Source organism: Bubalus kerabau, chromosome 14 (assembly GCF_029407905.1).
Source record: "Bubalus kerabau isolate K-KA32 ecotype Philippines breed swamp buffalo chromosome 14, PCC_UOA_SB_1v2, whole genome shotgun sequence".
NCBI lineage: Eukaryota > Metazoa > Chordata > Mammalia > Artiodactyla > Bovidae > Bubalus > Bubalus kerabau.
This window is the reverse complement of record NC_073637.1, coordinates 24,865,821-24,883,278: the sequence shown is the minus strand read 5'-3', so window position 1 is coordinate 24,883,278 and position 17,458 is coordinate 24,865,821. Positions and strand designations below refer to the sequence as shown.

The 17,458-nt window shown below is 44.7% G+C and overlaps 1 protein-coding gene across 1 annotated transcript in view; it reads right to left on the bottom strand.

Annotated features, from left to right (window-relative positions):
- XKR4 (XK related 4) overlaps positions 1-17,458 on the bottom strand; it is a 313,658-nt gene that overhangs the window by 104,837 nt on the left and 191,363 nt on the right. Inside the window, exon 2 of the mRNA XM_055546016.1 lies at positions 11,383-11,582. Within this exon, the coding sequence (XP_055401991.1) occupies positions 11,383-11,582 (200 nt within the window). The remainder of the gene's footprint in view (positions 1-11,382; positions 11,583-17,458) is intronic.

Genomic DNA, 17,458 nt, shown 5'->3' with positions numbered 1-17,458 from the left:
CTCTCTGGCTGGGACATGACACCGCTGCTTCTGACCATTAAGAACTTGCTTTTTGGCATTTCAGCACCCTTTGATAACACAAATTTATAAGAATAATGAGCTCCTTTGGGGAAGTCTTTGTTTCTCTAAACTCATTAGACTATTTGTGTCCTATTCATTTTAATGTACTATTGTTTCAAAACCAGAAAACGACAACAAAACTAGACCTCTTCTCCTTTCGAGCACTCACACTGCTTACTGGGACCAACAAAAACAGTGACACTCAAACGTTGTCAGTTTTAATTTCTATTCCCCCAATGAAGATGAAATCTGATTGGTACCATGGCAACGGGTTGCCTCGAGCGTCAAGTAGGTATTACTTGTGCACAATCTTGCTCACAAATTCTCTTTATAAGTGTTAGGAGAGGTGTGATCTTCTCCTAGAACTCACTAAATTAAAAAGAGCTGAAGAAAAATCCAATTAGTATTTCCAGAAGTACCTTCTGGGGTCTGATAATATCAGATTACTGTCTCACTTTATTCCCCCCCGTGCCCTCGATGTATAGGAGAGCGTTAGATATCCTGACAAGCATCAGGTAAGTGGAGAATTGGGGCACCACTGGGGTATGCAGAATTTATGGAGCTCTGGTGCTTTTCTTTGGCCTCTGATATTTCAGTTTGTTGAATTTTTCATCCTTCTTTCCTTCCTGGAAGAAGCAGTGATGTAGCATTTCTAATTCCCTGGATTAGTAGTATAGTCTTGGTGGTAAGGTTGGTTTGTTGTCGTTGTTCAGTCCCTAAGTCATGTCCGACTCTTTGCGACCCCATGGACTGCAACATGCCAGGCTTCTCTGTCCTCCACTATCTCCTAGAGTTTGCGCCAATTCATGCCATTGAGTTGATGATGCCATCCAACCATCTTGTCCTCTGCTGCCTCCTTCATTTACCCTCAGTCTCTTCCAGCATCAGGGCCTTTTTCCAATAAGTCAGCTCTTCACATCAGGTGGCCAAAGTATTACAGCTTCATCTTCAGCAACAGTCTTTCCAATGAATATTCAGAGTGGGTTTCCTTTAGATTAACTGGTTTGATCTCCTTGCTGCCCAAGAGAGGCTCAAGAGTCTTCTCCAGCACCACAATTAAAAAGCACTAACTCTTCAGCATTCAACCTTCTTTGTGGTTCAACTCTCACATCAAACATGGCTACTGGAAAAACCATAGCTTTGACTATACAGACCTTTGTTGACAAAGTGAAGCCCTCACAGGAACCTACACACTGGAAAACCCTACATTTCAACCCTACACTGGAGAACTTCACGCCCAAGTGTGTGAAGTGATGATACTGTGAATGTTTTAAAAGTTTTGGAGATTTGGAGACTCCTTAGTCTCACAGACTCTTGGACTTTTTCTTCAGCTGAGTGGAAAGCTGCGGAAATGAAGAATCACAATGGAAGTGCTGACAAACCCTTCTGAGGCAGCTCTCAGCAGGCCTGTCCTCCTGCAATCAGAAGCTCATTGTGCGCCTTGGGACTGAATCTCCACGTGCTTTTATGCTAAGGAGCATTTACAGACCGATTGAACGTTGCTCCTTTTTCCTCCTGCTTGCATCTGGCTCACTGAGATGGGATCTCATCTCTACTGATTGATTGCATACATATGGGCTCCCATGCATGCCTGAGTGGTTCAGTGGAAAAAAGGCCTTTCTTAAATCAGTCAACAGGAAATGATCCCATGTCTTTACTCCTGCTGAGTCATCAAGAAAATATTAGCTTCCATGACTAAGGAATGCTTTACAACTCAGTCTAACTTTCTAAAATATTTCTAGACTCAAATGTACGTTTTGTGGTGGCAAAAGTTTGTCATTGAGAATGGGTTTCATGATGAAAGCAATTTATGGTTTTGGGTGCTTCCCTTAATCCACACCCCCAACCCGAATTGGGAAAGAAAACCCTGAGCATGCCACTCTGTCTGTGGCTTCCTAGAAAAAAATTGGGAAAATACCAGAGTAAGCCACTTTTGAATTTTTTATGAAGTTAACCTCACTTCAACCCTGCTCAGAGAGCCTTTGGGGTAGCTATTTTTTAGTTTTTAGAAATAACAATTACAGTATGTTGATATTTAAAGTAAATACCTGCATTGAGTGTGGCATACGTCAGATGAGTGGGCTGCTGTTTCCTTTGTAAACAAACAGCAAAAAAAACCCACAAACAAACCCAAAGAGCGTTGCTCCCCACCCAGTTCTGCAAAGGTTAAGTCATCAGTCTCTGAGATTGATGAACAATGGACACCAGAAGGATTCAGGATAAAGTCAGGATGAAGCACTCTGTGCTTTGGAAAATCAGGCCCCACAGAAAGGTAGATGTATATCTCAGGAATAATTTTATTTTTTATTTTAGGTTTTTTTAAATATAGACAATTTGTTAAAAGTCTTTACTGAATTTGTTACAAAATTGTTTCCACTTTTGGTTTCGGTTTTTTGGCCCCAAGGCATGTGGCATCTTAGCTCTCTGTATAGAAATCGGACCTACTAATGTTTTAACCACCTGTACTGGGGAAGGCAATGTTTTAACCACCGAAACACTAGGGAAGTCTCAGGAAGAATTTTAATGAACCCCTATTCTTGCATCTTCCATATATAGAAAAGCACTAAAATCATTAACTTAAGGTACCTGTTCTTTGGGAGCAGCAGCAACCTTTTAGCAGGGTGTATGCTGGATTTCACGCTTCCTAGGTGAGGCTAGTGGTAAAGAGCTCACCTGCCAATGCGGGCGGAGAAGGTGATGGCACCCCACTCCAGTACTCTTGCCTGGAAAATCCCATGGACGGTGGGGCCTGGTGGGCTGCAGTCCATGGGGTCGCTGAGGGTGGGACACAACTGAGCAACTTCACTTTCACTTTTCACTTTCATGCATTGGAGAAGGAAATGGCAACCCACTCCAGTGTTCTTGCCTGGAGAATCCCAGGGATGGGGGAGCCTGGTGGGCTGCCGTCTATGGGATCGCACAGAGCCGGACACGACTGAAGCGACTTAGCAGCAGCAGCAGCAGCCAATGCAGGAGCCATAAGAGACATGGGTTCAATTCCTGGGCCATGAAGATCCCCTGAAGGAGGGCATGGCAACCCACTCCAATATTCTTGCCTGGAGAATCTCCATGGAAAGAGAAGCCTGGCCGGCTACAGTCCATGGGGTCACAAAGAGTCAGACATGATTGAAGAGACTTAGCAAGCATGCATGCATGCTGGATTGCATGCATTCCCAGTCAGAAATCATATCCAAACTAGTTCCTCCTTCACTCCTTTGGAACAATTTCCTCAGAGTTGCTGAGAGGCCCTCTCCTTGGTTATCACCATCAATAAGGTCCTTGAATAAAACTGAGACTCACATCTCTTCAGTTCAGTTCAGTTCAGTTCAGTCGCTCAGTTGTGTCTGACTCTTTGTGACCCCATGAATTGTAGCACAGCAGGCCTCCCTGTCCATCACCAACTCTCGAAGTTCACTCAGACTCATGTCCATTGAGTCGGTGATGTCATCCAGCCATCTCATCCTCTGTTGTCCCCTTCTCCTCCTGCCCCCAATCCCTCCCAGCATCAGAGTCTTTTCCAATGAGTCAACTCTTCGCATGAGGTGGCCAAAGGACTGGAGTTTCAGCTTTAGCATCATTCCTTCCAAAGAAATCCCAGGGCTGATCTCCTTCAGAATGGACTGGTTGGATCTCCTTGCAGTCCAAGGGACTCTCAAGAGTCTTCTCCAACACCACAGTTCAAAAGCATCAATTCTTCAGCGCTCAGCTTTCTTCACAGTCCAACTCTCACATCCATACGTGACCACTGGAAAAACCATAGCCTTGACTAGATGGACCTTTGTTGGCAAAGTAATGTCTCTGCTTTTCCGTGAGTTTATGCCATGAAGGTATGAAGGGCTGAAACATTACTGAAATATTAGGGGATAGTGGAAGTTGTTGTTGTTCAATTGCTCAGTTGTGTCTGATTCTTTGTGACCCCATGGACTGCAACATGCCAGGCTTCCCTGTCCTTCACTATCTCCCTGAGTTTGTTCAAACTCATGTCCATTGAGTCGGTAATGCCATCCAACCACCTCATCTTCTGTTGCCCCCTTCTCCTCCTGCCCTCAATCTTTTCCAGCATCAGGGTCTTTTCCAGTGAGTTGGCTCTTTGCATCAGGTGGCCAAAGTATTGGAGCTTCAGCTTCAGCATCAGTCCTTCCAATGAATATTCAGGGTTGATTTCCTTTAGGATTGACTGGTTTGACTCTTAAGTTTTCTCCAGCACCACACTTCAAAAGCTGGAGGTTGATAAACCAGGAATCCACAAGAAAGACAAAGGAACAGTGGCTGTATGGGGACCCCTATTCACTGTAGACAGCCCTTATTTCTGTTTGCTTCTTTACTGCACCGACCACCCACAACTTCCCACCAGGTCTCTGGTCTTGCGGCCCATGTGTGTGCAATTGTTTCATCTGTCACCCCACTCCCACAGAACCCAGTCTGTCACCACAGCCTGGACACGCATGCACGCTCACTCCCACCTCACTGAGGAGGAGGAGAGAGAGAAGAGGAATACTGAGTGGAAAAATACCAAGATTTGTGCTTGATTATTGGAGATAATTAAGTAGAACCTAAAAATAGTCAGGCCCTTATTTCATATTATGTTCAAAATGATTCAAATTCAAAACTGTTCACAGCTGTGCTGGGGGCTGCTACCACACAGAGTTGATTTCAAGCACTTGAATCAGTGATCAGCAAATGCAGCTTCTCCCTGTTCTTCTAACTTGGAATGGTACCATGACTCAGAGGTGATTGAATGTGAAATACAGGGATCAATAATATCATTATCCCATGGCATCCATCATTTATTCTGCCAATTCTTTTCAACACAGTGGAGCAGTGTGGCCAACAAGCCCTGTCGGGTGTGTGAGCCTCTCCTTACAGAGTTATTGATGATAATAGGTCTTCAAAGGAGCCCCTGGTGGTCCAGGGGTTAAGAATCCACCTGCCAATGCAGGGTTTGATCCCTGATCTGGGAAGATCCCACATGCCATGAAGCAACTAAGCCCACATGCCAGTTACTGAAGCTGGTGTGCCTAGAGCCCATGCTCCACAAGAAGAGAAGCCACTGCAATGAGGAGAAGACACTGCAATGAGGAGAAGCCCATGCACGGACACCAGAAAGTAGCCCCCGCTTGCCACAACTAGAGAAAAGCCCACAGAGCAACAAGGACCCAGTGCAGCTAAAAATAAATTTAAAAAATTAAAAAAACTTAAACTCCATATATGTAGTGATTAAATAGATTGGCAATTTACTACTCAAATGGTTAATTTATTGCTAACCCCAAGTAATGAACAACGTAAAAACATAGGCTGAAAATTAAGATGGACAGAAAAATCGGTGTATTTTTGTAAAGTATATACCCAGGATATACCCTGCTACTAGAAATATCTTTCAAATAGGAGGAATAAATCTATTATGTGCTGTAAGTAACACCAATAATCTCATTGCTTTGAGGAGATGGTTATCTGCCAACATGGCTGAACAGACAGGTGCAGACAAACCCACTGACCTCTCTCTTCTGGTTTTGTTCATGTTACTATCTTTTTTTATTGAATGTGGCAAAATACTCCACACGTTTGTGACCCAGCTCAAAGGTCCCTCTTTTCATGGAAGCTTCCCTGATTCTTCCAATGTGCCCTGACGTCATAGACAGTGCAGCCTTTCTACTTGCTCTGTATCCTTTTCTATAAGAGGTCATTCTGTGTGACCTTACGCCCACCGACAGAGCACAGCTTGCTGAGCCATAATAATTTTTTGGTTTTTCTTTTTCTTAGGTTGAATTCTCTGAGAGGAGGACTGTGCCATTTGATTTTGGGTCAAGCACACCTAGCAAAGGGCTTTGTCACCCAGCAGATAATCATTCTTCCTTTGATTCAACAAGTACCCACCGGTGGTTTACGGTGGGCCCCCTGTGCGCACTGGGTCCATGCAGCCGGGAAGGAATGCATAAAGGGAAGCCAGGCAACAGGTACAGAAGCAGGTGGACTTAGCAGTGGGAAAATACAGCAGCTCTAATTTAATTAATTGCTTCTCTTTTCTCGCTGAAATAGGAAGTGAGACCAGCAGTTTGGAGTGATGGAGGTAGACAATTGGAAAGAGAACACAGAAGAAGGTAGGAAGCAATCTGTTTTGGAGCAGGAAGGTGAGTTTCAAGCAGAAATCATGCCTGATGACGGACAGTGCTGAGTGACCATTGAGCTCTGGTTGGACATCTCAGGAAAGACGTGTCACTTGCCTGATTCAATTACGTGGATGTGTTTAACGCAACGCCATCGCCAAGGTCTAAAGTGCGTGCATTTGTCTCTTATGACAGTCTTTCCAGTTTTCACTCATGAATAGCTTTAACTAGCTTGATGAGCGAATCTCTTAGGTGGAGTCAGGCAAAAGGAGCTTAGCTGAGTGGGGGCCCGGCGGGTGGGAGTCCCCAGACCCTTGACAGCAGCTTCGTGCTAGGCTTGGCCAAGAAGGGACCCTGGCAGGAGCTTGGAAGGTGTGGGGCGCAGGTAAGAAGAAATTTTTCTGGCTTCCAGCTCAGATCAGCCTACTCTCATCCTCGGGCCTGTCTGGTCTCCAGCCCTTGGTATGCCAGGGGGCACAGCTCCACCGTGGCAGGGGGAGCAGCTGCTGGGACAGGCCCTCAGAAGTAAGAATATTCCTATGAGCCTTGCTCCATCCTTGCCTGGTGTCCTTCCCTGGGCATCTCTGCAGTAGGTAGGCTGGCCCGTCTGGTCACCCAGCACTCCCCAGGCTGGGCCCCTCCACAGAGACTGTGCTCCTCCTTCTCATTCGTCTCACCCCAGTGCTGAGAGCTGCTTCCTTTAATTAAGAATCTCTGACTCGTTTGAGCATCCTCTTTTTGCCCTTTCAGCTTCCTGTGTGGATTCCCTGATTTAAATCCCAGCTTTTTGACATACCTAATGAGAAATGGAGTACTTCCTGCCTTATCAATAAACAAGGATGTCACAACCATCAGCGATTGCAACCCTCCTTCGTGGACTGGTGAGCCTTAAGGGAACTCAGGAAAGAGAAGAATACCTGTGATCTGACAGCCATCAGACCATAGCCACTCCCTCCAGGGAGCCCCTGGAGAGCTCAGATTGAGAAAGCACAAGACACTGGCCCCAGAGAGCTGAGCTGCATATGAAAGGAATGATTTCAGTGAGCCCAGACTCTTGCATCTTCCCTTACATAGAAAAGCACTAAATTCTTTAACTTGGGGTATCTGGCTTTCTTTAATTCACAAGAATCTTTTGATGTTCAGATTACCTGCCCTTTGTTGCAAAACTTCTATATAACCTGGCTGCTCTCCTCACCTCCCTGGAGCAGTTCTCCTAGGGTCACTTTTGATGCTGCCTCCTGGGCTTGAAGTCCTAAAAATTCCCATCAATTAAACATAACTCTCAACTTTTAGGTTGTGACTAATTTTTAAGTTGACACTAACGTTTTTTGTCTTCTTGGTTGAGGATGATATTCTAATGGACACAAAAAAGCAAAACAGACACCAGTTAAGGATCAGAGAGACAACAGCAAACCCCTGAGTGGTGTGGGGCATTAAAGTGAGTTCACAAGCTCTTGGCAGGTGTTGTGTAGGAAGAGCCAGCGGGCCGGTGCCCACACCAAGATGTAGGAGAGCTGGGCGGCAGGTGCAGACTTCCTGGCCCGCAGCATCCTCAGACCAGACACCAGGAGAGGGGTCCTGATGCTACAAACTTGGAAATGCACTGTCCTCTCTGGTCTGCTCCACTCTTCCCAAAGTTATGAGCATAGATTTCATAGAAACAAATTTAACACTCGCATTTCCTAAGCCCTAATTGAACTAAATGGCTACAAGAACAAGGACCTTAAAATAAACAGCTTCAGAAACCCAGACTTAACTCTTGTTAAGTGTTCAGCTCAACTTGAGGAGACAACTGTGCCCGTGGACTGGAGCTAACCTGTTGGCCGTGAACACTGAGTGCATTAAGGGCATTGGGAAGAACATTCTGCAGAGGGGATGGGGAACAGCCTGCCCAGCGCTGGGGAGGACAGCTTTTGCTACATCGGTCTTGGGTGATGAGCAGCCTTCTGGTGGGATGGTGGACCCTCAAGTTGCAAGGTGCGTGGAGACAGAATAGGTCAGAGACCCACGTGTCCGGTGGTGGCGGGCTGGGTGCCCATGACTTGCCTTCCACAGAGAGTCTGTGACACAGTGAGATCTGTTCCCTAAAGAACAACTGGCTCAAGTAGAGGCTGCGTGGCCCCCTCTCTGGGGAAGGGGAACCAGATGCACTCTGGGAGTCCCCTAGTTTCATATCCTCCCACCTAGAAGGTGGAACAGCTCATTCTGGAAAATACCCAGATAAATTAGGCATTTCTAAATATGTTTTGTCACATTCTTTACAACGTCGCATTACAAACTTTTAATAAAAAGTAAAGTTTTAAGACAAATTTTACAGCACTTCACACACCAGCATGCACTCAATAGACATTTTAAAAATGTGTTAATGAATGAATGAGAATAACAATGGAAAAGTAGACCGATCTGAAGGGACGGGGTACAGTCCCCCCCTCCACTGTCACTGGAGCGTCCCCTCCCCAGAGGAAATCCACGGGTGGAGCTGGGCACCGAGATGAGGACCCAGAACAAAGGACTTGGGCCTGGGGGCGGATGGGTTCCTTGTCTAACCTGACCTTGGGGAGGCAGCCCGCTGTCCTACCTACTTTACTTTGCCGGCAGGTTCTTTACCACCTGAGCTACCTGGGAAGACTGTAAAGTGGAGCAACTGGAAATCCAGGGCTTTGGGTCTAGAAAGTCTTCATCAGGATGTGACAAAGGAGGCCGTTGTTACACCCAAATCGTCTCTCATCCTGGTTGGCTGGGGACAGTGTCTGTTTAAGGGAAACCTCTTAGCTTCTGGGCTCCCAGGTGGTGCTAGAGATTAAGAACCCGCTTGCTGATGCAGAAGACATAAGAGATGTGGTTTGTTCCCTGGTTCAGGAAGATCCTTCAGAGAAGAAAATGGCAAGCCACTCCAGTATTCTTGCCTAGAAAATTCCAGGGTTGCAAAAGACTGACACAACTTCTTGACTAAACAACAATTTACTCTGTGTTTTTTTTTTCGTTGTTGTTGTTGTTGTTTTTAAGCACAACTTTCTGCCCCTTCCCTGCTTAGAAGATAGCTACCATACGAGTGGTTGAGCAGTTCAGTGGTCTTATCTCTCATCTGTGCTCAACAACTTGGTTGATCCTAGTGATCTTTGGATCCAATTGTCTCTTGACCCTCTTGAGGGAGACACAGAGCATGTTTCCCCTATGTTTCTCTGATTTTCATAGCAAGGCTTGCCTTGGCCAAGGATGAGGTCCCAATCCCAAAGTCTGTAGCAGACCTGATGCAATAGTGAGCTTAGCAGCTAAGCTGGGAACAGCATTAGGGAAGAGCCACAACTCCAAGAAACACGTGGTTTGATTCCTATATTAAGGATGAACAATCTGATGAAGACAGTGAATTGCCTTTTCTCTGTTTTTTTTTTTTTTTTTCTATAAAACTTTACATCAAACTCTCAGATGGAAAAGACGAACTCATATCTTATAACCCACCTTCCCTTCCCTCCTCCATCATTTTTAGGGTGAAAACTTTTCTGTGATTTTTCAAATCTTTCAGGAAACTAGTGGAGATGCCTAGTAATCTTGGGCCACTGGACAGTGGCTTGCAAGCCCCCCTCCGCTTGTGCTTGGGGTTTTCTCTTTTAGAGAGCTTTCAGGTGTGTAACTAACTATACCAAGAGGGCTTGTGAGTTGTTCTGGAGAAGAGCAACCTGACAGAGGCTCAGCTTCATATTGCCTCTGCATTTGTATCCTCAGGTACAGACCCCCTCTTGATGCCTGTGCCTGACCCTGTAAGGATGCAACAGTTCGGCCATGCTGTCAAGGAGTTTGTAGGCCATCTCTTCTAGTTTGTGCCCTTTACATTTGAGAAACGGGGACCCAGAGAGCTTAAGTGACTTGCACCAGATATCACAGCAAGGAAGTGAGACAAGCAAAGCCAGAGCCTCCCTGTGCAGCTCATGGTCTTTCATCTCTAAAGGTGCTCCTCCACAGACAATTCATATGTCTCGTGTTCTCCAAGCTTATCTCTTCTGTTTCTGTGCTAACACCCGTCTTCTCTTTCTTCCAATTTGCTTTCTGGCCTGTGACGCTCACACCCCGTGGTTCTCTTTGACTCTCTTCTCAGACTTCGTGCACTGCAGCTATTCTTGTGTAGAGCCAGGGTTGGGCCAAGAACTCATAAGTCCACGGGTCACTGGCTACCAGCACCCTCTCCACTTGTCTTTTCCTGTCATGTCTCCCACCCCTCCCAGCAGTTACTAGGTTAGTGTGCTCCTTGCAATAAAGAGTTATAAGGACATTGTAGGGATTCCCCTGATCAAGTCTCAGATTAGAAGATGGCCTAGTACACAGGGAAAGTCACAGCCAGGCTCTGCTGAGGTTGAAACAAGATGCACACATCATAGAACATTATCTGTTTAATATCTATCAATTACAGGATGGACATATTACCAGGAAACTATTTAGAACATGGCTACGTATCCATCATCCTCCACATATATTCACCTGTCTACCCACTGGCCTGTCTAATCTTCTTGCTTCTGAAAAGATTGGAGCAGCAGGCCCTAAGGAAATGGCAGGGCAGATCTGTTATTAATTGAATCATCTTACTGACAAGGTGATCCAACAAGATAGTAAAACACAAAAATATTAATCTGACGGTAATATTTGTTTCATAAAACTTTGTACTACACAAACAATACATTGTTTAATATTGACATTTTCCCATGTGACCTTGTTTTTAAAAATATTAAGGTAATTTTTATCATTTCTTTTTAATCTCTCTCTCCCTTTGTCTCTTAATGTCAAAAGGAAATGGTAGAGATTACCCTCATATTCAAATATATATAAAAATTTACATATATGATGTACATAATATCTAATATACATAAAACATTCAAGAGAGAGAAGACCATAAGTCTTTCTTGAAATGTTTGGAAATTATCATACAAACCAGAAAACTTCAGTTGATTCTGTTCTCATATTGACCAAGTGTAAAATCATAAGGATTTTTTTCCTACTCAGAGGGCAGCTCGAGAGCAAAACAGAATTGTCTTTCCGTAAATTACCCATGATAAGTGAAGGCGAGGAAGAAAATAAGCCTCGTTCACAAATGCAGGTGTCAAGCAGCCAACATTAACCAGGAGCACCATGACCGGCATCAACAAAGGCTATTGGAACGGTCCTTGGGTTGTGACAAAGGAGCCAGACAGTCCTTCCCCAGGTGCAGGGAGCGAACTGGAGCCCTTACCTTGCAGGGCCTGCAGGCTGTGCGTCTGCACGATAATGCAGAGCTGCAGCACCAGCTGGGGGGCGCTCTCCAAGAAGGTGGCCAGTAGGTGCAGCATGCTCACGTCCGCGTACTCATACACCATCTTCCAGTAGAACCTCCACCGGTCGTTCTCCCCGCTCTGCCGACTTCGAATACCTAGGTATATCGTGTGGAAATACCTAGAAAGGAAACACAGAGGATAAGAGACCAGAGTGATGACTGATCCTGTCTGCTCTTCCGCAAACCACAGTATCTGTGCAAGCACACACAGGAAACAACTGCCTTAGTGGCTTATCGATCAGAAGTGAAAGAAAAAGTGAAAGTCACTTAGTTGTGTCCGACTCTTTGTGACCCCATGGACTATATAGCCCATGAAATTCTCCGGGCCAGAATACTGGATGGGGTAGCCTTTCTCTGCTTATCACTTAAGGCCCCAAGTTAACCCTTATTCTTAAAGGTTCACTTTGAGGAGTCATTGCAATTTTCATCCTCATTGAAGGCATCCTGTGAGTGCTAAGTCGCTTTAATCATGTCCATCTCTTTGCGACCCCATAGACCATATCCCGCCAGGCTCCTCTGTCCATGGGATTCTCCAGGCAAGAATACTGGAGTGGGTTGCTGTTTCCTCCTCCAGGGGATCTTCCCAGCCCAGGGATCAAACCTATGTCTCCTGTGGCAAGCAGATTCTTTACCACTAGTGCCACCTGGGAAGCCTGAAAGTATCCCACTGCCCTGCAGTTTTGAAGAGGGAGATGAAATTGAGGTATAGAAAGGATGTGCTACTTTGAAAATCTACAAATACCCTTCCTGGTCAGTGCCTCTATGTGCTTTACAATATTCAAGAGACATGTCTCCAAGGACAGAATGCATGTCAAGTTACAGAGTATATATGCTTGTAAGTTCTCCTGATACCTTTCTTTTTAAGTAAAAATTATTTATTTATTTTTTATTTTTGGCCGAGCTGTGTAGCATGCAGGATCTCAGTTACCCAACCAGGGATCAAACTTGCATCTCCTACAGTGGAAGCATGGGGTCTTAATCACTGGACCACCACGGGAGTCCTTTCTGATAACCTTTTAAAAAAATATTTACTACTGAAAATTTCAAACCAATACAAAAGAAGAAAGAAAACCAGTGTACTGAATCCACAATAAAATTACCCACTGCTTTAAAAATATCCTGAGTAGAATCATCAATGTGGTAATGGTAAGCATTACGTGTTAATTTCCCAATGTATTTGGGAAAGTGAGAGAATGAGAACAAGCTTGACAATCCTAAAAGCCAGCACCACTTCCTGTTGGGTGTGAGAGATGCTGTCTGTGAACAGTCATCACATTTTATTCTGACAAACTTGTATTTGTTCTTTGATAGCATGAAAAAAGAGCTTACCCTAAACATATACTTTATATATATATATGTATGTATATATTTATATACACATTATATATACAGATTAACATGAATTTGCAAAATATTTCAGAATTTAAAAATTCAGAACATGCAAAAAGTTCCAAAAATGCCCATGGGAACTACATATGTAGAGACACAAAGATGAGGAAAATGCTCTGAGTTCTGATAAGCAATGCATTGGTCTGAAATGGATTTTGCACATTCACATTACGTTTTCTTAGAGTTATCTTTTCTCTTTTCTCCACTATAGAAACTTACAGTTGTGGTTTAAAGCTGCTGAGAAGACCTTCCTTTACGACCCCTGCTCCTGACTTGTGCAGACCACCAGCATGGAAGCCACCTCACTGTATGAGCTTAACTGCTTCCATGCTGGCTTCTGTCCTAGCCCCCCAAGGCTGGGGCACGGCCCCACATCACTGAAGCTGTACCAGTGAGCCCTGTTTTCTGTTCATTCTGGGATGTACCAATGTATATTATACTGAACTGGGGGGGAAGTCTCAAGTTCTATTTCTTTTTTTAAATTATTTATTTGCTTGTGTTGGGATTTAGTTGAGGCCTGCAGGATCTTTAGTTGTGGCATGGGAACTCTTGGTTGAGACATGTGGGATCTAGTTCCCTGACCAGGGGTTGAACCCAGGCCCCCTGCATTTGGCATTTCTTAGCCGCTGGACCACCAGGGAGGTCCCTCAAATTCTATTCTCTAATAATTAGTTATTTGCATGAGATGGACCAAGGGCCTCCATCATATCACTTTTTGCTTCCAGTTGGAAGTGCAGAACAGTTGGTATGTAACAGACATTAGCGTGCAATCTCAGGAGAGTTTTCCACTTTCTCTAAATCAGCAGTGATGGACATCAGGAGTCTTACACTCACAACTTAGTCATGAGGAAAATGTCAGCCTCGGCCTTTTCTCTAGTTTGTGCTCTGAAAAATGATGACAATAGAGAGGCTTTGTGATCACAACTGGTTCTTGTCCATCTTCTCTATATGTAAGTGGTCTACCACATTTGATTATGTTATTTGATGTTTTCTTTATCTTAATTGAAGAATAATTACAATAATGTGATGGTTTTATGTGATACATCAACATGAATTGGCCATAGGTATACATGTGTCCCCTCCCTCCTGAATCCTCCTCCTACTTCCCTTTCCACCCTATCCCTCCCAGTTGTCACAGAGCACTGGCTTTGGGTGTCTTGTGTCATACATCAAACTCGCACCATCTATTTTACATATGGTAATGTATATGTTTCAATGCTGTTCTCTCAAATCATCCCACCCTTTCCTTCTCCCACTGAATTCAAAAGTCTGTTCTTTACATCTGTGTCTCCTTTGCTGCCCCGCACATAGGCTCATTGGTACCATCCTTCTAAATTTCATGTATATATGTTAATATTCTGTGGTGTTGGAGAAGACTCTTGAGAGTCCCTTGGACTGCAAGGAGATCCAACCAGTCCATTCTAAAGGAGATCAGCCCTGGGTGTTCTTTGGAAGGACTGATGCTAAAGCTGAAATTCCAGTACTTTGGCCACCTCATGTGAAGAGTTGACTCATTGGAAAAGACTCTGATGCTGGGAGGGCTTGGGGGCAGGAGGAGAAGGGGATGACAGAAGATGAGATGGCTGGATGGCATCACTGACTCAATGGACGTGAGTCTGAGTGAACTCCGGGAGTTGGTGATGGACAGGGAGGCCTGGTGTGCTGTGATTCATGGGGTTGCAAAGAGTTGGACACAACTGAGCGACTGAACTGAACTGAACTGATTCTTTATCATCTGCCGGAGGGAAGGTTGGAAAACAAGAGGCCCAGTGAATGTGAGCAGAAATGTAGACCATGCTCACATCTGTTCCCACCTGTTCTTCATGCCAAGGGTAAGAAAAAATTGCCACAGGTGAGTGGGGGATGAAAACACACATTGAAGTTCAGTGTCACGTTCTTCCCCTCTGCCTCTGCCACCTCCTGTGTGGGCTGTGCTGACACCCACCTCAAGAGAGGACCATGCAATTCCACACTGCACTGCCATGGAACGTATGGCCAGAGGTTTGATTTCAGAAAGACCTGGTTTCATAATAATTTACTCTCGTAGGGTAGGAAATTCTGTACCCATTAACACAGAGCCCCCCACATCTATCTAAAGAGACCCCTGTGGACTCTCTACTAACAGGTAATAACATCTGCTCTAGAGACGAAACACCAGCACAGGAAGCAGAGGAAGATGGGCCATGTTTGCCATTCAGTTCTAACAAATGGGGCCAGACATTGGGTTGGGCAAAGAAGCTGAATTGACATTCCTTTATGTTTTTAAATCAAGTAAACTGCTTAGGGAATTGAGAAATAAATACAAAAGAATAGGCTCATGAGTTCTTATCCATAGAAATTTAGAATGACACAAAGAAGGACTTGTGTTCTGAGAAAAGTCACGGTGTTCCAGAAACAGGAGCAAAACTGTCAAGTTAACTCTTCTGTGCAGGTGTTTGGGCTTGTTTGTCTTTTAAATAGCTACTAGGCCAAGAGCCTTGGAGTTACTCCCTGTGTTAAACACCTTGAGGCTTTACTTGGGCTCCAAAAAGGGAAGATGTTTTAAAACAGAAATATTCTGTAAGCAATTATAATCCCTTTGGCAAGAACTAATGATGCAATGGGCTTCTCTGGTGGCTCAGTGGTAGAGAATCTGCCTGCCAGTGCAGGAGTTGTGGGTTCAGTCCCTGGGTCAGGAAGATCCCCTGGAGAAGGAAGGCAACCCACTCCAGTGCTCTTGCCTGGGAAATCCTGTGAACAAAGGAGCATGGTGGGCTACAGTTCATGGGGTTGCAAACTGAGCGACTAAACAACAGTGATGCCGTACACATGAGGTTTCTCGTCTGGAACTGAATCCCAGGAAACTGGAGACAGATCACTTGGAATAATAACTGGGGCAGAAGAAACTGGAGAGGTGCCTAACTGCACCCTTGGTCAGAGACAAACACAATGGTGACATTAGCCTACATCATCTGCCCTTCCATGAAGTGGCCTCATGGCTGCCTTGGCACCTTCACTCAGTGGATCTGACAGCTGCTTCCACTGTACTCCAGCCAACATACCAGTGAAGTCTGAGAACTTATGATCCTAGTCAGGGACATAGCAGCATTGCCTTGATCCATGTGACTCCACAGTTAGCTTTAAAAAAAAAACAAAACATTTATTTATTTGGCTGCACTGGGTCTTGGTTGTAGCACAAGGAATCTTTAGTTGTGGGATGCGAACTCTCAGTTGCAGCATATGTGATTTAGTTCCCTGACCAAGAATTGAACCCTGGTCCCCTGCATTGGGAGTGCAGAGTCGAAGTCACTGGACCACCAGGGAAATCCCCATAAGTTAGCTTTTTAATGGTTCTTGGCAGCAGTCTACTGAGTAGACAGAGTTGAGAAGTTCGTGATTGTACACTACCAGCCTAGAGGAATCTAGATACTTTATATAACTTTACAAACGCATGTTTACACTGGGGGAGAGGAGGATGGCTGACAGCCTGTTTCTGGAAAATGCCCCTTTGCCTACTTGAAGACACAGACTGAGCAGTCTTGTCCTCTTGGTATACGGGCTGTCATAATTTAACTGGGAAGGATTTTCTCCCCTCTGAGTCTCAGAGCCACTTAGCTTCTGAGCCAGACTTCTTTATCTAAAGGTAGAGAGAACCATCCTCCTTCATGGCTGGGTGAGCGCCAGACGAGAAGCTGTGTTCTGTGCACGTGCCGGATTCATGATGTACGGGCATGTCGATGCTCACCAAGGTTACCTGCATCCTGGCTCATTTGCAATGCCATCTCTTTGATATTTGTCATTCAAGTGGCTTTATGCCTTTAGTCCTTCTCATTTACTTTAAGCATTTTACTCTGACAGATGTTCCCATCACACTGAACTTGGCCTTTGCCTGATTGAGGGCATATGAGAAAGGTCAACACTCTGCTGGGAAGCAAAGAAGCTTCTAGACCTCCTGACTGTCAAAAGGACCCAATGTTGGGTCCTCTGTTGGGTCCACCATGCTCCTCTGTTCTTCTTAGGATTCTGCTTTGCTATGTTAATGAAAAGACAAATGTTGCCCAAGAGGCATAGATGACCAAGGAAGTTCATGGTAATGAAAAGATATTTATATGGGGAGGATTTAGAGAAAGCCATATTCATAGTAAACATTTTAGCATAGTTACCAAAGAGCAACATTTAAGAGGAAAACAAATTTCCAGTCTTTGTCACTGACGATGAAGTTCATGCAGTGAGCATGAGAGGATAGTGGCTTAAACACACGGCTCTCATTCCCGCTAAGAGATGTTTCCAATAAAACCCACTCAGAAATTTCAGCATGTCCATCTGTTCCTCTGAGGTGGACACATTTGGAAGACGTTTGCCATCTTTGCTGTATGACTAATTTTTCTGATAGGGTCATTCTTACTAATTACTGTCTTAGGGAGCATGCTAGTGGAAGATAGACTTTTCCTTACATCACGAAAGGACACCAGGAATTCACCAATTTTATCAACATAATCGCAGTCCTAGCAATATCTTAATTTTGTAATTTCTTCTGTTACTGATGATGTAAGCACACAAACATACCTAGAATTCACTACCATGCCTTGCACACAGACACCCATGCATCACCCACAACCCTCACATA